This window comes from Natator depressus, chromosome 15 (genome assembly GCF_965152275.1).
Source record: "Natator depressus isolate rNatDep1 chromosome 15, rNatDep2.hap1, whole genome shotgun sequence".
Classification (NCBI taxonomy): Eukaryota; Metazoa; Chordata; order Testudines; family Cheloniidae; genus Natator; species Natator depressus.
In genome coordinates this window covers 24,981,857-25,009,856 of record NC_134248.1, presented here as the reverse complement: position 1 = coordinate 25,009,856, position 28,000 = coordinate 24,981,857, and the positions used below count along the sequence as shown (strand labels likewise).

Below are 28,000 nucleotides of genomic sequence, written 5' to 3'. Positions count from 1 at the left end.
AAATTTTTTGAACTAGTGGCCCCTTCTTTAGAGGCTGGTCTATAACCTCCTTATTCAGACCAAAATGCTTTAGCTGGTTATCAGTGTAAAATGTGTTGTGCTTTCAGAGCACATCCAAACCCAGGATCTCAAAGCACCTCAGATAAGGTATTAAGCATCACAACATTTGTATCAGGTAGAGACACATTAATTAGCCCCATTTTACAGATGGGGAACTGAGGCACAGCAGGGTGAAGTGACTTTCTCATGATCACACAGGAAGTCTGTGGCAGGCCTGAAATAGAACCCATATCTCCCAATGCCCAGAAGAACTTTACCAGCAGAACTTGCTTGTTCTTCATTCCTTCAAAGTGAATTTAAACGGACAGTGTGCAGAACTCGCTTGTTATACCAATTCCAGTCTTCTAGGATCATGAAGATCTCGGTCTGCAGCATCGACTTTAACATGGCTTGTTATCTATCAAAAAGACTTCCACGAAGATCTATTTTAGGTCATTCAATTTACATAACTAATTTGCTTAATGGAAGCTTCCAGCAGTATGTTGTGCATGCAGATGACTTGGCAATCTACACTCCGTAGATGTATACATGATATTATTGTGTTTGCCATTTATATTTCAACGTGACTCATGAGAGAGATTGATGATAGGATGATCCTAAACAAAATCAATCCTATTCATCATGCTTTGCTTTCAGGGTAAAAATGTACCACATTTTGACTCTAAAAGCTGTAGATCCATAGAAAAGTTTACAGTGAAACTGCCAATGAAGGAACAGATTTCTTAATGTTTGGCTTCATTTGAGGGTTGTTGGTTTTTTTGTTTGTTTTTGTTTGTTTTTTTAAGTATAATTTGCTACTTCTAGCAAAGCTATTGTGCTGCAGAGAACAGTAAGAAAAGCGTAAGCTGCATATTAATAATAGGAGTCCAAGACATTGTTCTAGTTTTTTAAAATAGATTATAAAGTCTTAACTTGTTAACCGTTGATTATGGTTTACAGATGTAACCCTCAATCACATCTAAATAAATTAGACATTTATAACAGGCTGACATGGTTTTGTTTTACAATGAAGTTTCTTCATGCATGACTGTGACATTTATACAGGCTTGCTTTTCATGGGAGATGAGGGGTTTTGGTTTGAACTTGTGTAACATACAATGCAAAGATTGACAGTATTATACTTGATAAAACCGAGTGTCCATAAATAATGAAGACACAGTCTATTCTCTGAGAACAATAACCAAGCGGTTTCTGTAACTCCATAAGGTTTGTCTCCAGTTCAGTGACCGGAAGTTTTGATCCTTTGCTTCACTTTTACTGAAGAGTGCATCACAGCAACTGCTGGAATTTTTTAAAATTCTGTGTGAATTTAATGCTGGTAGAAGGTGCCAGAGCGACAGCCCTGGAGAATGAAGACATCTATTTACCCACAGAACAAGAACAGCATAGGGAGCACTGGGGCAAACTTCCCCAGACTGACTTGCCAACACACTCAATCCTAACCCGAGTAAGGCAAAGTAGGAACTTATACTGCATGACGAATTCTATTCCTGATTTTTTGTTGTTTTGATTAGGCTAGCAGGAAGGATGCTAATTAGACTCCAATGTGGAGTAGTGTGTGAGATGTGAGCACCTGTCCATTGGGAACTGCACTGAGATCAAACGCATCCTTCAGAGTCCACTGAACAACAAGATGGTAGCAACCACCAGTTACTAGTGGCTTAGACAGCTCTGAAATATCCTATCACCAATCAGACACTGATTCCTTCCTGTTTACAAGTGCTGTCTCAGGGGGTGGGTGGGGGTGGGGGTGGGGGGAGGAGAAGGATGAAGGATTTTTGGCCAATTCATCCAGAAGCTACAGGGAAAATATCCCAGTGGCCAGCCAAAAGGACAGAAAACATTCCTCGATGCCACTGTAACATGTGTGCCCTGGGACCCCCCACGGAATCAAGCACAACCCCCACAGTAACTTCACACCAATTTGATTATTATCAGTTGAATGAATGTCCTTAGTCAATGGTGAATTCAGTGTTCCAAACACTTTGCACAGTATTCCTCCTCTTCCCATCACTATCTGCCATGATAAGCGTAAGCCAACTGCCCTCCATCCATTCGCTGTCTCTTCCAGACATGGAGCACTGTGCTTATGGTGGAGGCTGCTTGTGCGAAGAAGGGGACATTTTTCCAGAGGTTGCTGCTGGATTTCACAGTGTCTCACAATCTCTCCCAATGTCACGATCACATGTAGTACAATCTCCCTGGAATCCCGAATAGTCTTTTCCTGAGCCTTGGCAGTATTGCCAATCCCGAGCATGAGTCAGGCCCCCAACAAAGCATTATTTAAAATAATAGCAATAAAAAATTTAGGGTTATTTTTGTTTGCCTTTTGGTTACTGAGGTTTTAGGGTGCACTCAGCCCACATTTTCAAACTTTTCTCCACAACCATAAAGGCTAGAAACCAACTATTTATTTATAAATGAAATCTGAAATTCTCACATATTTTCATGATTCCAGGAGCTGGGGCTATAAGAAAAACACCAAATATTGCAAGACTCATGATAAAGTCACAACAATTCCCTTAAACTAATTAAACTTTGTGATGAGGTCAACTTTTCACAACACTGAATAAGAGACCCTCCTTTCCAGACCTTAAATAATCCTTGTTTCCCTCATCTGCACCTTCTCCAAAGGCAGAATGAATGTCAGGGTATGAGGCATGGTCTAGTGGACAGACCACTGGACTGAAATAATAGGTTCTATCCCTGGCTCCATTGTCCGTTTCCCGTTTGACTTTGGGGAAGTCATTTCACTTCCCTGGGTGACTGTTTTTCCTCCCACCCTTTGTTTATTTAGACTGTAAGCTCATTGGTGCAAGGACTGTGTCCCCCACCCTGTTTGTATAATGCCTAGCACAGTGGGGCCCCAATTTCAGTAGCGGCCACCCGATGCCACTGCATTCCAAAGAACAATCAGTGCTCAGACCAGCACACGGTGCTCCAAATGGGCTTTGAAAGAACCTTGTAAAGAATGACCATTATCTTCCTTGACTTATAATTAATTCCCTGATAGATTGTGCCCTAGAATGCATCAGTCTTTTCTTCCCCTCTTGTGTTGCCAAGCACTGAGTCCCTAAATCTCAGAATATCACTCACTTATAATCTTAGTCCCTTTTCCACCTACGTGTCTTAAATAGTATCTATTTTGTACCATAATTTTGCTTGGTCAGCGAGTGATAATAGTCCAAGTGAAAAACCAGAGGGAATACAAGAAATTGCAGTCCACAAGAGACCAAATTTTAGTCTTACCGAACCTGACAATGTCCTTTTCAAAATAATTTTTTTTTAAACAAACAAAAAATAAATGCCTCCGTCCAAGCAAAACAATAGCCAAGCAGGGCCAAGATTCTTTCTTGATTACTGAGGTCCTTTGAGTTCAATTTCAAGCATTTATGGCTTCTTCCCTCCAGTGCTTGTAGAACTCCGAACCATCTGATGCCAGGGTCTTTTCCACAACTCCTCCAACAGGCGAGTGCAGTAATCAAAGGAGACAGTTAAATACAGTTTATTATAACTGTTTGCACCCTGCTACTTACCACAACACTGTGTGTGGCCACTGATGAAACACAGAAGGGATGAACAACCCTATCTATGGTTTTACACAACTGGGGTTGCCCAAACTCGCAATACCAAGGGATGCACTGGAAAATTGCCAAGGGGAGCAATGGCCACGCTTATGTTGCGTCCCAAAAAGGATTGATGTTTGAAATCAAATACAAGCCAGCCTCACGTTAGCTTGTCCTTGCATCATCTGTGATTGTGGAATAAAAACTGTCCAAGTTCACTAAGGAGGAACCCAACCTGATCAGGTTGGTCCCGACACTGCAGTGAGAGACAGAGTGTGTGGGTGAGCAGCCGTTAAGGCTCTTTGGCTGCACTGTGTTGTACTCCTAGCTTACAGACATATAATCACAGTCCTCGCCTTCTCTCCCATCATTTTTATTGTTTTGTAGCGTTGTTCTCTATTACAGATGGGCAACACACATAACTACTGATTCTGCCTGCTGATCTAGCTAAAGGAAGCATTGTGGTTTGAAATGAAGTCTCCTCTCTCTCTCCTCTCTTTATAGCTTAAAAATTGCCTCTTCTCTCTTCCTTGATGAGTGTTCAATATCCTTTTACAGCTGCTGCCTGAAAAGCTGGGTCAAGTAATAGGTAGCACAGCCACTCAGCCTAACTCATGCATCTGGGCCTATCGTGACCACGCCATTTACAAAAACTAGCATCCAGGCGCCACAAATAAATGGAATGATGACAGACACAAGGGTCTGGGCATAGTTGCTGGGAGCCATAATTAAATGGAAACAGAAGCCCACTGATACAGTAATTGGAAAAATACCTGAAGGTCTTGCAACTAATGCAGTGTTTATTTTTAATACACTTTTCCAGGGTAAGATTTGTCGTTTCCTGACAACACATACTGCGATAATATGCGCACCCATGGGTGTATCATTTTTATCCTCAGCTGTCTCCTGCTGTGGTATGAGTCAGCCCTGTGTTTTGTTAACTATTCCTTTTTGATCATTTGATCTGACATCTAATTCATTATGAGCAATCTGCTTTCACCACCAGCACCTTCTGTCTGCTGGATACAGATACCTATTAGTCCAGGTATCATTCACAGCTGGCAGTTACCTAATGTCTGCTGGTTCCCCCAAAATCATGTAATTAAAATAGGAGAACAAAATAGAATTTTGCCCTAAAAATATACTTGGGCAGAGGGTAAGGGAATTATTTATATAAAACAATATTAAACTGGGTTTTTAAAACAAAGCATCCAGTATTCCAAGGGTTCACAAAATGGGGGTTGGGACCCCACAAGGGGTCACGAGGTTATTACATGGGGGGTCATGAGCTATAAGCTTCCACCCCAAGCTCTGCTTTGCCTCCAGCATTTATAATGGTGTTAAATAAATTTTTAAAAAGTGTTTTTAATTTATAAGGGGGGTCCCACGCAGAGGCTTGCTATGTGAAAGGGGTCACCAGTACAAAAGTTTGAGAACGACTATTCCATCAAGGATCTGGAGTACCCAATTAAAATGTAAGCAAACTAATTAGACTAATATTGGAGGGAAAAAATCACCTCCAGAGTCAAAAGGGGAAGGAGTGGGGGAGATGCTAATAATTCCACTCTTATCTCAGCCAAGGAGATAAACTTCTTCTGTGTTAGCGAGAAACCCACCTCTCAGTGAAGAGGAACCTTTCTGGAAGTAACTGAAATCAAAACCAAAACTGCAATTTTATCAGCACATAATGTGCTCTTTTGGCTAGTTTAAAAACACAACATGAAGACCAAATTGCAATCCATATGAATAAGAAAGTTACATATACTGCTGTAAATGCATTAAAATTGATTGAATGCTGTGGTACATAATAATGACTAACTGTTTGTTTATTGATGGGCTTCTCTATGGCACTCATCATCCTGGCATTCAATTACCTCTCAAACATTAGCAGATGTAGCCTCAACACAGAACGGGAATTACAACGGAGAATGTGTGGCACAGAAAATTCAAGAGATTTGAATATAGGGAGTCTGTGGCTAAACTGGGATTAGAACCCAGATTTTCCAAGTCCCAGTCCAGTGTTTTTACCACAAGGCCATCCTTCCTCCTCAGTACTGCCATGAACTTATACAGGACCTTCATCAAACGACTGCAAGATATTTTACAAACATTAAGCTGCAAGCATTCTGGTGAAGTAAGCAAGTCTAATTATTCCTATTTTGTAGGTGGGTAAGCAGAGGCTTAATGGATTTACCCAAGGTCACTTGACAAGTCATTACTAAGCTGGGATAGAGCACAGGAGGAGAGTGTCTCCCCATTACACCCTCCCCCCTTAGACAAAAAAACCCAACTGAGGGAGGTTTATCAGTATTTGTGAGCCTGCTCTATTAGTTGTACATTGATATTGTGCTCTGCACTGTACAAGACACACATACAAAAACAATTCATGCACTGTGCGGCTTATGCTCATTAAAAGTAACGTAGTTGGAGGTCAAGTCACAATTAAAAACCTGTGTTTTGTTATTTTCTCCAAATACAGAGACCGCCATGAATTACTGTGCACTTATAACTAGAGAGCCCTACATTATAAATCAAATCCCATTACAATTTCCCATTTTCTCCAGTAATCACACTCATATTCTTTTAAGGGTTATGGACACCATCAGACCATGCTTTTGTGTGCATGCATCATGTTACAGATACAGGCAACCTTAAGCTGCAGCATCTGTTTCCATGGCAATGGGACTGCATCAGCAATCCAATGGGTTTAGTTTAGGCCACCTTCAGTCAGGCTTCTGAGCTACACACAAATCATTATTAATATCAAACTGAACGATGTCACCAGTAACCATGGTACCCACAGAGAAGGCCTCAGTGTGCCATTTGTGCTGTAACATGCATCCTTCATGCATGACACAAAATGATTTTAATCCAATTAGTGCTGTGAAAAATAATATATTTAGAGGCAGCATTAACACATATTCAGCAAAGGGAGGTTACTTTGAGTCACTCTAAGGAAGATCAGAACATGGTGCTTGACAAGGGTATTTTGAGTTCTAGTCTCAGCATATTGTAAGTTACTGAGGATCTGAAAATGTTCAATCACTGGGGGAGGAGGAAGTTACACACTCAACAAGTGGCTTATTAGTAAAGGCAAAAGGAGTTGCTGTTTTAAAGATCCCCCTTTTCTAGGTTTGATCACTCTCTGAGCGAGCACACGGTGCCTTGTTTCATCTGGACATTACCCCTCACCCACTGGCACTCGGCCAAATGTCTCAACTCTAAAGTCTGTGCAAACACTGCTACTCTTCAGGCAAAATGATGAAGAAATCTAAGAATGTTCAGGGAAGGATGTCCGCAAAGTGAGAGAATTAAAAATATACAGATAGGATGAAACCTGGTATCACCACCACCAAGGGAATTGCTATTTTTCAGGCTGCTACAACAGATGGTCACATAGTACAGTGCTATTAATATGAAGACTCTCATAAGGACTGAGATTTTAGTGGCCATTAAGTTAGAGGCCATTAGCACAGAGTTCACTGTATCTATTTGTATGTAAATCAAAACATCAGCCCAGTGGCTCAGAACACAAGAGTTTGAAAGTGACCTTGGGAAGTCAACAAAATGCAGACCTTCATTACACATGGTCTTATGATTAGGGCTCAGGACTAGGGGTCAGTGCTCTTGGGATCTATTCCCAGGTTGGCCATAGACCTCCCAAAGTATCCTTGGACAAATCACTTAGCTGCCCTATCCCAGAGTTTCCCTCAGCAGTAAAATGGGAGTGTGGGTATGCTGGAATAAACTACAGATCACATCGTGCATCTACTGTAAAATATATGAAGGATTTAAACAGCCAAACCTATTAAAACCTTAAATTGCTCCCAAAATCCCAGATATGTCCTGGACTGGAGCTTCAGTAAATTGGTTTCTTATGCCAAGACTGTATTTAATGTACTGCCCTCTTGTTATGACATTGAAGAGGTTGTCTAGTGACCACTTACAGCAGTGGTTCTCAAACTTTTGTACTGGTGACCGCTTTCATATAGCAAGCCTCTGAGTGTGACCCCCCCCCTTATACATTAAAAACACTTTTTTATATATTTAACACCATTATAAATGCTGGAGGAAAAGCGGGATTTGGGGTGGAGGCTGACAGCTCACGACCCCCCATGTAATAACCTCACGACCCCCTGAGGGGTCCCGACCCCCAGTTTGAGAACCCCTGATTTACAGCTCTATGCTGAGGAATGGTGCTCATGTACATTAGTGCAGAGGGGCGACAAAATGGACAACATCTGAGCTAAAATGCAAGCTACGTGTTTCTAGTTTAAGAAAACAAAGTTAAATTTGAGTTCCTGATGCTGGCCCCTTCAGAAGCAAATTCAAAAGTCTGAACCAAACAAGAGCTTAAACGAGAACCACCAAGACAGCACTCACTTCAGTCTGAAGTGTCATTCTTGCTTGGGCTTGTAAAAATATCCTGCCGTGCATCACTAGACCACAAGAACCTTCTCTCACTTGGTTTTCAGCACTCATCTGATGAAGGCTGTAATGAGATACCCAGATAGGAGCAGCAGCAGTACAGTGCTGATGGCACACAACCTCCCTGTCCCCTGAAGAAGAGACTGTTGCTGCAGAAGCTCCTACAGCATGATGCACAGATGAATACCTCTGTCGCCTGAGGCTCCATTATTCTTTGCTGCTTTCACTGCAAATGTAAAATGGCCAGGTTGAAAGCAGCCAAGTCTGTACTCTTCACAAAAGAGTACAGACGTGCATGCAAGCCCAATTTGTACAAATACTATTTGCACTGCATTATTTAGAACCAGGACTGGCTATTAATAGAGCTCTTAGTACAACGCACTATGTTATTTTGTGGGCAATCAGCTGTGCAAGTCTATAAATAATTAACAGTATTAAAAAAAGAACCATTCTTATACCTGATCATAAATCACTCTGCACTGCAAAGTCATACAACCACATGTTTGTTGGAGCTGGCCTGCCTGCCGCACAGGAATGCAAAATGGAAATAACTATTATGAAGACACCTCAAACCTGCTTGCCCTACATGTTACATCTTTTAATCTGGCTGTTAACATTTCAGCTTCCATTTCCTCCTTAGTTTTTTTTATTCTACTTGGCATTTATGTCCTGCTTTTTCTTCTTCAAAGATCTGCACAACATTAACTGCTCCACAAAGCATCATCTGTGAGAAATACTATCTCTATTTTACAGATGGAGTAACTGAGGTAGGTAGATGAAGCACATCGCCAAGTGCACACAGTGCATCAGGGATGGGATGTGAAATCAAGAACTTCTGAATCTCAGTCTGACATTCAAACTACTCCCTTCTACTTTGCAAACCAAACATAACCAAATTTTGCATTAAAATAAAATAAAAAAATGTGGCCCAGCTTAAAAGAAAAAGCTTTACTTATTTAAAAAGTACACACAGTATTGCCAATCCCAACCATTTAGTAACCATGAGCCAAGGCCCAAAATGTCATGGGATTCTCTTAAAAATCTTGAGATTTTAAGCAGTACTTGTGGCACCTTAGAGACTCTAAGGTGCCACAAATACTCCTTTTCTTTTTGCGAATACAGACTAACACAGCTGCTACTCTGAAACTTGAGATTTTAAGAAAGTCAGAAATTCTGGGTTCTTTTTATTTGCCTTTAGTTTCTGAGCTTTGAGGGTTCATTCGGGTCACAGTTTCAAGCTTTTCTCCACAGCCACAATAGCTAGAAAAAAGAAAAGGAGTACTTGTGGCACCTTAGAGACTAACACATTTATTTGAGCATAAGCTTTCGTGAGCTACAGCTCACTCCATCGGATGCATAAAGTGGAAAATACAGTGGGGAGATTTATATACACAGAGAACATGAAACAATGAGTGTTACCATACACACTGTAACAAGAGAGTGATCAGGTAAGGGGAGCTATTACCAGCGAGGGGGGGGGGGGGGGATTGGAGGACCTTTTGTAGTGATAATCAAGGTGGGCCATTTCCAGCAGTTGACAAGAACGTCTGAGGAACAGCGGGGGGGGGGGGGGGAGAATAAACATGGGGAAATAGTTTTACTTTGTGTAATGACCCATCCACTCCCAGTCTTTATTCAAGCCTAAATTAATTGTATCCAGTTTGCAAATTAATTCCAATTCAGCAGTCTCTCATTGGAGTCTGTTTTTGAAGTTTTTTTGTTGCTAATAAACTATGGTCACATAAACACAACCCTATACCAGAAACCTACTGACCGCTATGCCTACCTACATGCCTCCACATTTCATGCAGACCACACCACACGATCCATTGTCTACAGCCAAGCTCTACGATACATCTGCATTTGCTCCAACCCCTCAGACAGAGACAAACCCTACAAGATCTCTATCAAGCGTTCTTACAACTACAATACCCACCTGCTGAAGTGAAGAAACAGATTGACAGAGCCAGAAGAGTACCCAGAAGTTACCTACTACAGGACAGGCCCAACAAAGACTCAAAAGACTCAGCAACCACACACCACACAACAGAACCACTAACCCAGGAACCTATCCTTGCAACAAAGCCCGTTGCCAACTGTGTCCACATATCTATTCAGGAGACACCATCATAGGGCCTAATCACATCAGCCACACTATCAGAGACTCATTCACTTGCACATCTTCCAATGTGATATATGCCATCATGTGCCAGCAATGCCCCTCTGTCATGTACATTGGCCAAACTGGACAGTCTCTATGTAAAAGAATAAATGGACACAATTCAGACGTCAAGAATTATAACATTCAAAAAACAGTCGGAGAACACTTCAATCTGTTTGGTCACTCGATTACAGACCTAAAAGTTGCAATTCTTCAGCAAAAAAACTTCAGAAACAGACTCCAACGAGAGACTGCTGAATCAGAATTAATTTGCAAACTGGATACAATTAATTTAGGCCTGAATAAAGACTGGGAGTGGATGGGTCATTACACAAAGTAAAACTATTCCCCCATGTTTATTCCCCCCCCGCCCCCCACTGTTCCTCAGACATTCTTGTCAACTGCTGGAAATGGCCCACCTTGATTATCACTACAAAAGGTCCCCGCCCCCCGCCGGTAATAGCTCCCCTCACCTGATCACTCTCTTGTTACAGTATGTATGGTAACACCCATTGTTTCATGTTCTCTGTGTATATAAATCTCCCCACTGTATTTTCCACTGAATGCATCCGATGAAGTGAGCTGTAGCTCACAAAAGCTTATGCTCAAATAAATTCGTTAGTCTCTAAGGTGCCACAAGTCCTCCTTTTCTTTTTGCGGATACAGACTAACACGGCTGCTACTCTGAAACCTGTCAATAGCTAGAAAGTTTCATTAAAAAAATTACTGACATTCTTACAAAACATGACTCCAGAAGCTGGGGCTTTAAGAAAGACATCAAATACTGTGAGACTCCCAATAAAATTGGAAGAGTTACATCCTAACCCCAGTCTAACATCACATATTGTGTCCTGCTCTTAGTGCTAAAACCAAACCAGTTAATTACTATAAAATCAACCCTAATGTTCACCTTTTTGGAACAAGGGACACAAACTGGTACTGATACAATGACTGCAAATAATACTACTTCATGTTTATGTAGCACTTTTCAAACACTACATGTAGACAATATTGCCAACTCTTGCAACTCTATTGTGAGTCTTTCGATATTTGGTGTTTTTCCCCATTTTCTGGAGTTAAGTGATTATGTGAGACTCTCAGCTTTCATTTTAAAATAGTATCTTTCTCACCCTTATAGCTGCACAGAAAATCTTGAAAACATGACCTGAGTACACCCTAATGGCCCGAAATAAACCCAAAACAAAACAAAATAGAAGACTTTTAAAAATTGCATGATTTTGGGAGGCCCGACTCTGAGCACTTCCGGTTGGCAATACTATGCAGATAGCAGGCTGAAAATGTGCATTTGGTTACGGGACCATTTTTTTTTGCTCTGAGAAAGGGACCTCCATTTCTTCTTCTGCTGCTGCTGTTGTATAACAGTACTGATAAGTGGCAACTGCCTTCAAAACAGGAACATGCAAATGTCCATCCTCCAAATGGCCATGTATGCAAAACAGATCAACTGCATCTTAATCAGTGGTGTAAAAAGAAAAACAGATTCAGAGAAAACAGATGACTTTCACAGTCACTGTCAAATCTTGGGTGCTTTAATCTGTGCCATGCTAGAGACAGACTTTGAAAGACAACCCAACACTGGCATGACATTGGAAGTCAGACAGATAACACAAACAGAAAGGGATCTGATTGACAGTATGAATATCAAGTGCTGGTTTGAGGCATAGGGTACATGGGGTAGCCCTGACAACTCAAAGATGTAGCATTAGTGAAACAAGCCACACTGATAACAGGGAAAGCGTGTTCTCCTGTACATGAGACGCAACGTATGGACAGGTTTCACCCACACTGTTCCTGCCAGTGTTTCTTCCTGTTCTGCAGTGTCCAGAGATTTAAGAGTAGCTCATTCTCCAAACCCATTCCGTCCTTTACCTACCTCCTGAGGCCGCCAGCAAAGAGGGCTGGCCAGTGCCAAATGCAGTGGAGGTTTTGCGGAGCTGGACTCCTGTCCACTAGAAATCAGACAGAATGCCAGGAATCTATTGCACAAACACACACTTAACTTCTTCAAATCCATTTTCAAGAACCAACAAGACTCTACTTGGCAGCTGCAAGCATCTGAGAGAAGAGCCCAGCCCAGATGATGAAGACTGCCAAGAAAAAAATGACAACTGAAGATTGAAAGAATCCACAGTATATGTGGAGAAAGAAAAACAACAGAGTCAATACCAATCAAGCAGACAGGAGCAGCACAAGTGAGATAAGATTCTCACCCTTGAAAGCACTGCCTGCTTTTCTGAGAACACAGCAAATTATAGACTTCGGAGGATCATTGCAAGTCAATGTGCAAAAGGGTCTGAGCAGAAGCCAAATTACGAATGAGCTAGCAAAAAGGAGCCTGCAGTGAGATGGAAAGAACGCCAAGACACATCTGACTAGGGATTTCCTTCCACGAATCCAGCAGAAAGCCCATGAGATCAGGTAAAGCCAAATGATTCCAACAGAACTAAAATATAGAACAAGGTCTGAGGTTTTCATAACTTAAATTTCCAGGACTGACTGCAAGTCTTGTCCAGATCATTCAAAAGGTGACACTGCAAAGACTTGCATCAACATAGGAAAAACTGTGATTGCCAAAGAATGACCTCAAATGAAATAGCAGATCGAGTATGAGGCTAGGAACTCTTAAATTCTATAACCATCTCAACTCTCTGGGGGCTTTGGACAAGTCATTTCCTCATTCAGTTTCCCCATTTGCAAAATAGGGATAATAATCCTTATTTATTGGTATTATCAGGGTATGCTCTGAGGAGTTTTGTCAACACAATGCTGTGAAACTTTTCATTATTATTAACTGGTGAGAAGAACAACACTGCACTCCATGCCAGGGACAAGTTCTGGCACTTATTCTTTAATTCTATTTGGGAATTCTGAGTAAGTTAGGTTTTCACATGGGAAGGCCTTTCATTATTGCTAGGTATCAGGAACGGATAACAAATAATAGTGGCTGTTGTCTCAACTCAACAGCAAAATATACTGCATCACACTAGAAAGCAGTGGCCTGAATATTAAAGGCTGATGTCCCACTTCTGCTTTGGCTGAGCTGAGCTAAACCTGCTTCCTGACTAGCTTATTTAGTTCAGCCATAATCTTCTGTTTTCACTTAGTGGTTTTTTGTTTTTTAAACAGTTTTATACCACCACAATCTCAGCTGAACTTCCTGGCCAAGACGCTAATAGGGCCACTATTAGGCCACTTGGCCATGAGCAATGGTGGGGCTTCAGGCTACAGCTGCTTTTAGACTCTATAGAAGTGCACCTTGGAGAGTTATGAGGCTTAATTAGATAATATTTCCAAACTGCTTTGAGACTCTTGCATGAAAGGGCTGATTCTAAGAGAAGACAAGAGGCTGCAGAGTTCCTTGTGTTCTACACAATGTGCTTTGCAGGAACAGAGACTCTGGCCTCTAGGTGCTACAAATAATCATTGTCTCCTTAATGGTGCAAGATAAGGCCCATAAAATGCCAAAGAGAGTACCAAGTATTATGATTCTTAGTTTAAGGGATTCATGCATCAGCTTCAAATAACTTTCATCCTCAAAAGGCAACTGTCAAGGTCCAGAAGATGAAGAGGGACTATTCTTCAAATATATGGTCTTCCAAGGAAGATCGCAACCATTCACAGGAAACTGCTTAGAGCTAGACAGGGCCATGGTTATTTACAAAGAAAGTAAGTTATGAACACTGATTTTAAAATAAAATTTAATATCAAATGAAAATATCTCCCTTCATCTAAGGGTCCCAAGAGGGAGGACCTCATGGAATCCCAGGGCATACGGGAACTCCAGTAACAACTGGCATGGAGATGATAAATGGACTGACCTTTACCCAATGATACAGTGATCTTTACGGTGAATGGGGTCAAGATACAGCTGAATACAAGCTTTTACGAAACAGCAAAAAAGACTCAAGATTAAAATGGTTGTTTGTTGAAGGTGGGTAACAATAACACTGTCAATTCCCTGATAAGGATTAGGGATGGCAAACTCCTGAGAAGATTGAAAAAGAATTAGAAAGATGTTTTAAACTAACAGCATAGTTTGAAGTGGCAACAAATGAAAACAGAATGTTTGTAAGCCTCAGTTCAGATTTATTGTATTTTAAGCACAAGTATTGTGAGCATTTTGTGTTGAAGATCAAAGGAGGCTGCTTTAGACATTTTCTCACACTTGATTTCCTCTCTCCATGGAGAAACGTCCACTTTGGGATTCAGAGCAGGAGTCTCCATAACCACTTGGTGGAGAGACATTTCACAGAGACCCTCACAGAGATGGCAATTCTACTTTCCAGCCTTTGGCTTTTGAAGAGTTCTCTTGGGCTGTATCCCTCTTTTGCCAGGATAGGAATGTGCACTTCCCCACACCAGACTGCAGTTCCCCAAGCTCATCATGGCCATTTGTGCAAACCTATTAGTCCTTGGTTACTGAGAGCAAATTCTACCGAGACAACCTTCACGTTTGGTAGTAGGAGGTAGTTTTGAATAAGCATGTACCACATTTCTGGTTTCTTAGAGACATATGCTGGTAGCATACAAAAGAAGTGCTTGATATTATAGGAGACACGTGAGTCTTCAGTTTGAGGAGGCTTACACGCGAGTGCTGTAAGTTCCCTAGAAGGGGTGGGCACCGGCACCTGGACTGAGGCGCTGCCCCCACTCTGCCTCCTCCCTCAAGTCTCGCCCGCTTCTTGCTCCTCTCCACCTCTTCCCCCAAGTCCTGCCCACTCACTCCTCTCTGTGGTGGTGAAAAGTGTGAAGGGGCCACCGAGGGAAGAGGCGGAGCGAGGGGGAGGCCTTGGGGGAAGAGGCTGAGTGGGAGTGGGGCCAGGGACCGGTGCCTCCCCCCACTTGTAGCGAGCTTCGCTTCCAGCGCTCCTCCAAAGGGTGGTGGACCCATGCTGCACCTGTGGCATTTGCCCTTCTGCATGGCCAGCATTTTTTGGCGAGGCTTAACCTCCCCAAGCCTCCTATATGTGCTGCTTATGCTTGATATCTACTCCCCGCAACCATCTTGTAGCTGGTTGGTGCTGCAACCAACCATTTATCATGGGGGGCGGGGGGGAATCACTATTCCCATCTCATTTAAAAACATATGGAGCGTGTTGCAGAGAGATGATCTGGTTAAATCAAAGAACAATGTGAAATCAATATGAAAATGACACGAATAAAATAATGTCTAGAAAAGAGGTTCTGAGAGTATTTTCAGTATTTTGCACTATTTTCTCAATTCCCTGATTTATGCACCAGAATAAAGGAGATTATTGGTTAGAAGTCTAGACTAAACAGCTGGAATTTTTTAATATGGAAAACAAATGAGAAACAAATAAGACCATCATCAAGACAATGACGACAAGTGAAGATGAGAAGAGAGCTGTACATACAGCAGAGGATTATCCTACCTGCCCTATTACAGATGCAACAAGACTTCCTGAACTGAACACAATGACAAGCATCATGCTAGAGATTCCCCGTGGAAATACTTATATTTATAGAGAGTCTCAAATCTAATTGAGAAAAAACAATTTGGTTCAGATCTTCTAGTCTGCAAGCAGGTCAAGGATCCATTAAGCTCATTGCTGTAATATAAAATTAACTTATTTATTGAAGAATCTAAGTGCTACTCTGTGTACTGAAACCACTATCTCTGCAGAAAAGGATTCAGAAGCAGCAAAAGTGATGCTAAGGGGAAAATGACAAACCTCTAAGAAACTGGCCATTAATTCACTTCAGCCTTAGGATCTTTAAACATCCGCAGAAAATGTGGGAGATGCAAGATACTAAGGAGTACGGAAGAGAATTTATTGCTGCCTTGGGCAGCCAATATCACAGAAAGCGCCAAGAACTAGGATGCCAAAATCTCATCCTGTACACTTTTATTGCTCCTATCCAGTGTACTTTTACCACGCATCATTCCAAGCAGCAGTTGTGAGAATTTTTTGTTCTTTGTAGGAACCGATCCTGCTTGTAGCAAACTGAAGGGGAATCTTTCCAAAAGTTCCAACAGGAGCAGCTCCTTCAGAATGTAAAGTGTGGCCTCTCCACAAACTGTGTGAATGGGGGGGGGGGGGGGGGGAAGAGAAGAAACAATGGACATTCCTCTCTTTAAAAAAACTACAACTATTTTGGGCCTGACTTTGCAAACCCTCACACAAGTAATGTCATGGGGTGAAAGTTTCAAAAGCACTTAAGTGACTTTGGAGCCTAGATACCACACGATTTAGGCACTTTTGAAAACTTTGCCCATGGACTTCAACAAGCTACACTTTTGCACAAAGCTTTACTTTGCTCTTAAAAGACCTGACTTGCATTTGTTTCACTTCACGCTAATAAATAATCCCACCCCTATTCAGGAAAGCCCCAAATAACATGCTTAAAGTCAACCATGTATTTAAGTCTCACTGAAGCCAAATATACTCTTCATGAACAAAGTTTCCAATGAATTACCACATATTTCACTTCTGCAGTGCTGGAGATCTAGCTCCTCTCTTAACAACTGGTATGATTATCACACTAGTGCAGCATTTGTACAGTGCTCTGCATGACATATGAAATTTAAAACTAGGCTCTGTTCTCCTTAGGACACATTTTAATAAAAGGAAAGAAAAGAATAATCCCTTCTCAAGGAGAAATGCTCAATTTATTTTCGGAACACGGAAAAGTCTCCCTCTACATCATTCTGTCCTAAAAAATGGGTTTTACATTGCTATATATTACATATAGACATCCCAGTTTTCTGCTCCCCCTGGAATATGCTCACCAACTAGATGTTATAACTCACACACAAAAAACTTCTCCTGCGGGCTACAGATTCCAAAGGAATGAAAGAAAAGAAAAATAGTGATTCCACTATAGCCAGACAAAAGGGTCTTATTAAAAATCACACTCTGAAAACTTCTAGAAAAGTCTTTCATGCTCTTTCCTGCTCCTTCTGAGTTAACATTCCCTGATTTATCTCTCAAAGGATAAAGCCGTGTTCTTTCACAGAGGCAGTTAATGTCATGGGGACCACGTCAATTCCCACTGAAGTGTGTGGGAGTCTTTCCATTGACTTTCAAGGGCAGATGGAACAAGCTCTTACAGAACAAGATTAAAGAAAGGGGAATTTAACCCTAACATTTTATTCCAAGGGCCTTTCAAAATATTTTGAGCTAAGATAGGTATTTTCTCTCAGAAGTGCTTACGTTCATTCTTAGAGGTAGATTGTGCCTTGGACTAATTGTACTTTCAGGTATGTGGGAGTAAGAAACCTTCCCCCACCTTTATACCCTTCTGCAGGTTGGACCTTGGAGCTGGGACACAGAGTTAAACAAGCTCACTTACTGCCCTGCTGGAATGCATAGGCAGTGAATGACTGAAGACTTGGCTCCAACCACCTTCCAACCCACCAGCCAGTACAGCTGGGCTGGTGCAGGGGAAATTGTAATTTGCTGATGGGGCACAGTCCAGCAGCAAATTATGTATGGCAAGAGGGCAGCAGGGGAGGGATGTTGCTGGGGTGGTGCATTTATACACCACCCCTTGCTCAAGGCAGTGCCAGAAGGTAGAATCTAGACCTTACACACATCACCCGATAGTGGTTTCAGGCAACTAAATGGAATCACATGCTCAGTAGTAATCTGATAAAATCTTGCTTGTGGCTTCTGAGAGAACACCAGCAGAATTCCACTAACTAAACATTCCACAGTCAAAAGGCATTAAACCTGGCAGCAATTCTGATTCAACAATATTGTTAACCTGAGGACGTATCCCATAAGAATGGCCATAATGGGTCAGATCATGGCCCATCTAGCCCAGTATCCTCTCTTCCCACAGTGGCCAGATGCTGCAGGGGGATCAAACAGAATAGGAAAATTATCAAGTGATCCATTCCCCGTCGTCCAGTTCCAGCTTTGGGTATCTCTCTAAACCTCTGACTGATCAGAGCATGGGGTTGTGTCCCTGACTATCCTGGCTAATAGCCATTGATGGACCTATCCTCCATGAACTTATCTTTTTGAACCAGGTTCTACTTCTGGCCTTCACAACATCCCCTGGCAACGAGTTGTACAGGTTGACTGTGCATTGTGTGAAAGAAGAGCTACCTTTTGTTTTTAACCTGCTGCCTATTAATTTCAATGTGTGACTGCTGGTTTGTGTGTTATGTGAAGGGATACATAACACTTCCTTATTCACTGTCTCCACACCATTCATGATTTTATAGACCTCTATCATTGCCCTACAAGTCATCTCTCTTCTAAGCTGAACAGTTTCACTCTTTTTAATCTCTCCTCAGACGGAAGCTGTTTCATACACCAGATCGTTTCTGTTGCCCTTTACTGGACTTTTTCCAGTTGTTGTGTTTTTGAGATGGGGAAACCAGAATTGCATGTGGTATTCAAGTATTCTCCCCAACGAAGAGCATGCTGAATCTCTCCCACTAATGAGACCATTCTTCAACGGGTTCCTTAGCCTGCTGTTACATTTGCATAGCTAATATGTTTCCCCTCTTAGTATGATTTTTATTTAAGCATCTAATCCAAATGTGAAAGAAAAAGTCATGAGAAAATAATTATATGACATTTTTCAAAACAATTTTAGCTTCAGGAGAAGCCATAGAGAAATTAAGCCCCCTGAGAAAATGTTTACTCACTTATGCTAATATTAAGTTACAAATCCATTTATCAATGTATATATGTACTCAAATATTTTTGCCAGAAAAAGGAAATCCGTTGGTAATACTTAAGAACATATATTATGCTGTGCATACAGGTTAGTAATGGTTAGTAACTTGTGCTTGGTAGTCGAGTCTAGCAATGTATTTTTTTTTTAAGGGGGCACTGTAAAAATTGAAATCACAGTATAATAAAAATAATTTCTCATATCTGGAATAATTTTTCACCATTTATGCTGTTCATTTTAGGTCCCAATACAGCAAAGCAGTTAAGCACATGCTTAACTACAAGCCTCTGGAGCAGTCCCACTGAAATAAAATGGAATGCTCTGTGTGCTCAGAGTTCGGCATGTGTTTTGCTGGATTGAGGGCATTTTTGCATTTTCTTCAGCTCTGTGGGCAATGAAACTAGATGGGCAATTTCATTTCCTTTTTAGTAAGTTTCACTGCTGGGTTTCTCATGTACCATCCTAAGGCCATTGTGTTTGGATTTCCATTTTTAGGAGGGGGAGCATGGAAGATTGAGATTACAAAAACAAACATTTTGTTTTCTATTTTTTTTTTAAAGTTATGAAAACGTTTACATTAGATTTAATAAAAACTAAATTTTGTGCCTAAACTAAGATGACAGGATCTGTGTGCTTACATACAATTATTAAAGAAATAGTATGTAAATCATATGCTAAGCTATTTTTAGTTTGCCTTTTGAAAGTTATAATGAATTAATTTTTCCACATCAAAATTAAGGTCCAGTGCCTTCCTACATAGGAATAACCTACCCAAGGTGTGATAATTCCCAAATTTGTACTATATCTGTTTACTTCCAATTCTTTTTTCAAGAGAAGAAGTTTTGCCAGTATAAGGACAACAGGATCCAGCCTTTAACTTTAACTGAAAGAAGATGGTCAAATACATTTTAAAAGCAAAACTGCATTTAAAAAAGTTAGCTGAAAAGTCTGTCGGAAACTCCAGGTTATTATGTTCTTCATCAAGACATCATTTTTTGCACAGGAAGCGAAGACCAAAATACCATTTTTGTAAATCAGTCTGGGCCTATCAGTATGTCTCTTTGAACCATTACTAACCTGTATCATGTACAGCTGGGCAATCCGATACTCTTCCACACTCATTGGAATTGGAATACGATATTCCTTTATAAGCATCTTGAAGTCCAAGCCTTTTTTTCAGTTCAGAAATGCAATCCAGATATTTCTAACAGAGGCGCCTTAAATAATGGTAAGTGAGTGCATTGAGGACCCCTGAAATAAAAGCAGAGCGATGCAATTATTTTCTGCACTCATTACAGATTAAATTATTACATTTAGAGACATTAATTTTTCTTAAAACAAGAAAGAAAAATCCCTTGATTGTTACTCTGGAACCGGTATAAAGTTGAACAGACTCTTTTAGAAGAATTTTAATTTGCTACAGGGGACCCCCTCAAAGCTATTGCCCTAGGGATCTTTGCCACCATATCAATCAGATTTGTATTTGTAATACATCTCCATGGCTGAGATATGACACAGCTGAAAATGAAAAAGTGAAGCTTTTGTTGTAGGACAATAATGTCTCTCTCCAATGTCAGTGACACATCAGAGATGCAGCCACGCAGAGGTGTCAGATCTTCTTATCCTCTCACATGGTTGCTCTCCAGCTAACAAAAGAGACTAATTAGGAGACTTCCTCACCCTCGGTAACACCACATTGGAGAACTTAAATTGGACTCTAACAAAGAGGTCTGTAAAAACGTATTTTTCTTCCCACTATTATTATTAACAGCATCCATTCTCTTTTCCCTCCAATGAAGTCCAGGGATGAAATCCTCTCTCCATTGAAGTCAATGGCAGAACTTGTCTTACACACCCATAGCATAAGTTAACAGCATTAGATCAAACTTCAAGTCAGAAAAGAAGTCCTACAACACACAGCTTCTGTGCAATTTAAAAGAAAATAGGACTGATCAATACAGAGGGCTACAAGAGCAACTTCTGGAGTACTGTTAAGACAGGGCAGACAAGGGGTGGTGGCTGTGTAGCAGTACAAAACATAGAAATGGAGGGAGCACAGAACACTGAATCATGACTGCAAAACTCCCTTTGGCAGTCAGACGTGTAAATCTGTCTAGTAGTCCCATGGGCAGATTATCCAAGATAACACCGACCTCAGCAGCATTACGGGATAACATTGTCACTAGAATAAATGATTTTTAAAAACAGTTTCCCCAGCACATAAACCCCCAATGCGTTTTCTCTACAGCAAGCATACATGCTTCTTGTCACATCTGCTTAGTGAAACTGTTCCAATATAATTCTTGCAAAAAACAGAGAGAAAATCCCTTTATTGTGTTTACAAGGAGGCAGGAAAAAATGCTGCACAGGGGACCTTAAATCTTTTGAGTGATTGACTTTCTAACCTGAATAATGTTCTTTTAACCTAGATTTTTGTATCTGGTTACATTATATATATATTTTCATAAAAGAACATCTAATGGAAAAGCAGAGAAAAAATTGTTTAATGACTCATTCACAGGGTGGGCAATTTCAGGATCTTACACCTGCTTACAGAAGTAACGGGTTTCAGAGTGGTAGCCGTGTTAGTCTGTAACAGCAAAAACAACGAGGAGTCCTTGTGGCACCTTAGAGACTAACACATTTATTTGGGCATAAGCTTTCGTGGGCTAAAATCCACTTCATCAGATGCATGGAGTGAAAAAAATACAGTAAGCAGTATATATATACAGCACAGGAAAAGATGGCAGTTGCCTTACCAAGTGGGGGGGTCAGTGCTAACGAGGCCAATTCAATTAAGGTGGAAGTGGCCTATTCTCAACAGTTGACAAGAAGGGGTGACTACCAAGAGAGGGAAAAATACTTTTGTAGTGCTAATGGGGCCAATGCAATCAAGGAAGACGTCGGCCATTTCCAACAGTTGAAAAGAAGGTTTGAGTATCAGTAGAGGGAAAATTACTTTTTGTAGTAATGGGTCACTACAAAAAGTAATTTTCCCTCTGCTGATGCTCACACCTTCTTGTCAACTGTTAGAAATAGCCGACATCCATCTTGATTACACTGGCCTAGTTAGCACTACAAAAGTAGTTTTCCCTCTCTTGATAGTCACCCCTTCTTGTCAACTGTTGAGAATACGCCACTTCCAACTTAACTGAATTGGCCTCGTTAGCACTGACCCCCTACTTGGTAAGGCAACTCCATCTTTTCATGTGCTCTCTCTCTCTATACACTGCTTACTGTATTTTTCACTCCATGCATCTGATGAAGTGGGTTTTAGCCCACGAAAGCTTATGCCCCAATAAATTTGTTAGTCTCTAAGATGCCACAAGGACTCGTTGTTGTTTTTACAGAAGTAAGATACTGTAATTATACAAAAGAAACAACATGCTTCTATAACATGTACTTCCATTTCTCATTTCAAAATCAGGTGAACACTGGTTTGCATTATTTATTGTGTATATTTAGAAAGTTAGAATAAGATGTCCTACCACTAGACAAGATTTTAACCCCCTCTTAAACAAAACAGAGGAAGTAAAAACCATTAAATGTTTCCATACTCAAAGAACAAAACACGTACTTTCAATCTGAATGATTTTAGATTAATGAAAACAACAAGAACTCCATGTAAAGTCTCCATGAGAATGCACACTGTATGACTCCTGTAACAGCTGCTGTGACTGATGACAATCTGGCTGCTGTCCCTGCAGAGAGGCAGTCTTTAGAAATGCAAAGGTGCAGTACATGGTAAATAAAGGAATCCCAATTTGAAGATTGATACCACAGAAAAACAATGTACACCAGGGCAAAACATTTGGTAAACTTACTGTAATAACTACAAGAAAAGCGTGGCTGAGTTCTCCAACCTTGTCAAAGGATTCCACCCACACTAAACGTTAGCTTCCAAATTCATGTTTTTGCTAACAGAGGGCCAGAGCTGTTCAGTAGAGTGAAAGCACAGTCCACTAGCTCATTATCATAGAATATCAGGGTTGGAAGGGACCTCAGGAGGTCATCTAGTCCAACCTCCTGCTCAAAGCAGGACCAATCCCCAGTTTTTGCCCCAGATCCCTAAATGGCCCCCTCCAGGATTGAGTTTACAACCCTGGGTTTAACAGGCCAATGCTCAAACCACTGAGCTATCATTATACAGCAAGATGCCTGCCTAGCTTAATACAGATAATACATTAAATCCTAAAATTTGTTTTAGTGATAGTGATCCCACAAAAGCCACATGATCTAGAGAATTAAGCAGAGGGCAGGAAGCCTGGGAGCACTGAGTTATTCTCCCACCTCTCTCACTGAGGGCCCCTAATAATACTTGGCACTTACACCGCACATTATTGACATTAAATAAGTCTTGGCAATACTAAATGATATGCCCAAATCACAGAGTACATAAGCATCAGAACCCAGGCTCCTCCTCATTCCTGTCTTGTGCCTAAACCTCATTGTGCCATGCCAAGAAGCACTCTCGTATAAGCAAGTTTAGGCCCAATCCGGCAAACACCTACACACGCCTGACTTTATGCAATGGGAATATTAACACTTAACACACTTGTGTAAGTGTTAGCAGGATGGGGGTGGTAGGTTGCTGGGGTATTTACATGGGGACTCTAAGTCTTTTTTATTATTATTTTTATTATTATTAAGGGGAGGTAATAAAACAAAGCTATCTTGCTGCTCACTGACTTGCCCAGAATAATTATCTCTCTGGCATTGAATTTTAATGATTTTTTTCCCCATTTTTAATTCTGTTTCATGCCATTTTATTGCTTTTAAATTATTATTAATTATTATTCTTATTATTATTATTCCTGTCAGCGCAACCCCAGGGAAAATTTCCCTGACATGACAGACCCTGCGGGGAACAGTTCTGTCAATACAACCCCCGACACACACACGTGTACACTCTACCAAAAGAATTTCTCTGGCAGGCTAATCCACTAGGAGAACATTCCAGAATGGGGTGTGAATAATCTTAAGAGGCTTTTAATTAATGTTATGGAACAAAGCAATAATATTTAATAGAGAGAGGCCCTGAATAACACCCTCCCCCCAAGATCAGAACAGATCTGACCTTCCAAGGAGAAGCTGGCATCCATACTCTTAAAACAGGAGTTCACCTGAGATTTAACATAACATTTGGCTGCTTGTGTGGGGTGGAACAGTTCAGTCTACGTATGGATCTTTTAAAATTAAGTTAAAATCTTTTTCAGATGCTTTGAAACGGTGTCACACGCATGTTGGGTGCATCCGTCACCTGCCTGTCTTCGCTCACTTGTTAAAAACAGGGTTTTTCAGTTGATTATAAGAGATGAATAAAACAAAAGAGCAGCTTAGGAGCAATAAAATGGCAGGAAACAGGTACCGGGATGAAGAAAAAGTGTTTATAATTCAGTGCCAGACGGGTAATAAATAATAATTCAGACAGACTCAGGCAAGACACAAGATGGTTTATTTTACTGCATCCTTTAAATAAAAAAGGGGGGGGGGGGCTGAGGGCCGCAAGCACATAGAGTAGCAGCCACCAGCAGCCTCAACTTGCATGTGGTCTTTGAGTGTCAGGCCCCCCTTGAATAGCCTGTCTTGGTTACAGAAATGGGCAGCGATCTAGCTCACATCTCCCTTTTTGAGAGAGATGAGCGAGCCCTTGCTGCAAAGCTCCCTTCCAGGTCTAGCCTTTCCAAAAGTTCAGTGCGTTCGGAGCCAAGGTTTTGGTTTGGCCCAATATGTGACTGATAAGTCTCCTGTTGCCTAGAACCACCAAGCACTCCACAAAAGAGCAGTACCAGAGGATCCACCCATCTGGACTGTACTTTTCTGAATTCTTCCTGTGGCTCTGTTCCACTGCTTGGGTCCCATCCTGAACATAAGGAAGCCTGCCATGGCAGTTACATATACATCTTCCACAAAACATAGTCTAAAGAAGCAACTAACCTTCTGAAAGAAACTGAGCTGCAATGCCAGATTTCATTTTCAACCTCAAGCTGTGCGTGCCAGTCAGCCAATGTACCCAGGATTAGGATCAGCAACTTGGTCCTGAGGGAGGACATCGAGCACTCAGCACACATAAAGCAAATTTTTAAGTCAGTGAGTTAATAATTCTGGAAAAATTTGGAGTCTGTGCTGCCTTTAACCTGAAAAATAGCAACCTGTGTCAAACATTGCAGTCTGACTTAGTGGCAACCCAGGAAAATGCACTGTATTGGGAAGAATAAAATACAGATATTGTCCAGATTCAGATCTGAGATACATCCATGCAAATTGGGAGTTAATGCACTGAATCAGGAGTGTTATTCCTGATTCACACTGATGGACAGCAGCTGTTGTTGTAAAGACTTTTTGATGGTCACAGATAAGCAGATAGCATGACCTTGGTATATGCAGGATTCCCAGTACCAAGTATAGTCAATACTGCAAATACTGCACAGAGGTAATATTATCTAAAGCAAAAACAAAGCTTTTAAGGGTGACCACCAGTGAGAGATCAGAATAGGGCTCTAGAGCAGGGCTGTCAACAGTCTGTGAATTGCGACCAATGAAAGTTTATTTATAGTCTGTGGGCCAGGTCTACAGATATATAGACTAGCCCAATCCACTGCTGAATCCCCACTGCTAAAAGTGGGGGTTTGTGCAAAGATGTGGAATATGGCCATTAGGTTGCAACTGAGGGCATCATTTCAAGAGTGGCTATGGCTTTTGGCTGTCCACCTTCAGGCATGTTGGGCCTGATTTTCCAAGGCGCTGAGTACCTGAAGCTCCTGGAGGACACCAAAATCTGAGGAACTCAAAGCTAGTTAGTAACATTAAAAAGCTGTGCAGTGGAAGGAAATAGTGATACAGGGCATTTTTAGGCCCACTGCTATTTGGCTATTCGTATACGCCGTTACTCCTTTGTACACAGAACTGCGATAACTATTTGCATATATGCCAGGAGCATAATTTTATACTTCAATTATTTTTAAAGTCAGGCTCTTAAAGCATCGTACTTGGGCTTCAGAGTTAATGCCCTACTGAGACGAGTCAAGTCAGTGCCACCTATGAACTATAATTTCAGGCTTTCTGAAGACACCCCCTCTCACTTCATTGAGTTCTGATTGTAAAGATTTCCTTCACAACAAAAGGCTTAGAAACTTCCATTTAAAAAGAAAAAAAGATTAGATTCAGCAGAATCCAAATCCATCAGCAGATGCATCTAAACACCTCAATCCAGCCCACGTATCAGTTGTTTGACACCAGAGGTTTGAGATGTGACTGCCACAGCCTCCTTGGCATTAAATGAAGCTTCGGGGACTGAAAAAGGGCTTTACTGAAGGACTGATGACAACTGAAACCTTGTAATTAGGGAATAAGAGCTAATGAGTGCTGAGACCATTAATGGCAGATACTTAAACATCAAAAGTCCTGAAGGCCAAACCCTGATCAAGCTGAAGGGATGACCCTAAAAGGTCTGGGTTGAGATTATAACCAAAAAAAAAAAAAAAAAACCCAGTAAAAATATATATATATTATATGTATTTTTTTACTATCTTCTGGCTGCTCAGCTTGTCAGTTGGGTCCAATGTGGGAAAACCAGTCACCGTCCGGTAAATTCAAACTATAAATACCCATTATGGCTGTACTCCCAGCTGTCACCTCAACAACTAATTTTTGATCAGTTAATATTTTCTGAGAGGTGCCTCTGCAGTACACAGAGCTGAGCTAGGACTGAAATGAGCTAACTAGCAGAAGCGATAGAGATGCCCAATGCTGAAACTAATATTAAACATATTCGTTAGGGGAGAAATAAAATCCTAAAAGCATAAAGTAATAGAAAATAGCTTTTTCTAGCTGCAGGTAGGAGCTTTATCCCACACAGTTAGAATTAAAAGGTATACATGTACACACACAGGTACACCCAAGATGTTTATTTTATTATTTACTATTAACACCTAGCTCTTACATAGCACTTTTCATCTGTAGAACTCAAAGCACTTCACAAACATGGTTAGTATCATTACCCCTATTTTACAGATGGGGAAACTGAGGCACACAGAGGGCAAGTGACTGATTCAAGTCACTCAGGAGCAGAGCTGGGAACTCAACCAAAGTCTCCGGAGTACTAGTACAGTGCCTTATCCACTAGGCTATACTACTCACTTACTAGGTTAAGAAATGGGAGTGACTGAATTTCCCTCCCTTCCCTGCGAAACAGCCCCCTCCCACAAGATCCAACTATTTAAGAATATCAGTGTTCATAACTCAAGTACCAATTAGTTTTCCTCACAATATCTTCACACAATTATGAAATTAATGTTAGTTAACAAGGAAACAATTGTAATATGCAATACAAACAAATCAACAAAATAATATTGAAGGGGTTTGTAAAGGTGTTACCTAGAGACCATTTAAAAATTCTATGTCCTTTGTGTTCTGAGCCCCTCTTTAGCTTCTGTATGGTTTCTTTATCCCCTGAAATGACCTCTTCTTGAAGAGAGTGATATTTAGCATTTGGATCAGTCCTGTGTCCCCCACCACCACCACCACCACCACAAAAAAAGTCTGTCCCAACTGCATTAGAATGTTCATTCTAAGAACCACATTTCAAAGATGTCCCCTAAATTGTTTTTCTTTTAAAACCCTATCAATCCAGTAAGAGGTCCCTGAGGGGAGAGTGAGCAGGAAGGCAGACTGTACCACACCCCATCCCAACTCTGTCAAGACTGCAAACACTACAAGTGGTACACAGACATACCAACACTGCTGAGAAAGATGGTGTAAGGGTCCTAAGGCCAAAGTTAATTTTGCTAAGTGCTACTTTGTTCAGGGAAAAATACTGTTTACAAGGGTTTGCTGAAGAACAAGTGAACATTGTGCAATTTTTAAAAACATGTGACACGATATGCAGGAGCAAGTAGATTTGTTCATGTAACTTTCACATTAGAAGTTGGAAAAAAACACCACATTTCTGCACAATAACTTTGTGACGACTAGGACTGTTATAAACAACACCTACTACCTGAAAGTAGTGAGAGAAAAATATTTTTCTCTATTTCTTCAGTTCGTCCACCTTGTGCATTTGACAGCACTTTTTGTACAGATAGTCTCAGTTTTCCTATATAGTTATATAGCA

The 28,000-nt window shown here is 41.0% G+C and overlaps 1 protein-coding gene across 12 annotated transcripts in view; it reads right to left on the bottom strand.

Annotated features, from left to right (window-relative positions):
* Nucleotides 1–28,000, bottom strand: part of PITPNM2 (phosphatidylinositol transfer protein membrane associated 2) — a 211,905-nt gene that overhangs the window by 90,251 nt on the left and 93,654 nt on the right. For 11 of the 12 annotated variants that reach the window (XM_074972413.1, XM_074972414.1, XM_074972415.1 and 8 more), the window contains one exon: nt 19,966–20,139. The exons of the other annotated variant lie outside the window; for it this stretch is intronic. In XM_074972413.1, coding sequence (XP_074828514.1) covers nt 19,966–20,043 — 78 coding nt within the window. In that variant the 5' untranslated portion in view covers nt 20,044–20,139. The remainder of the gene's footprint in view (nt 1–19,965; nt 20,140–28,000) is intronic. 12 annotated transcript variants of the gene reach the window in all.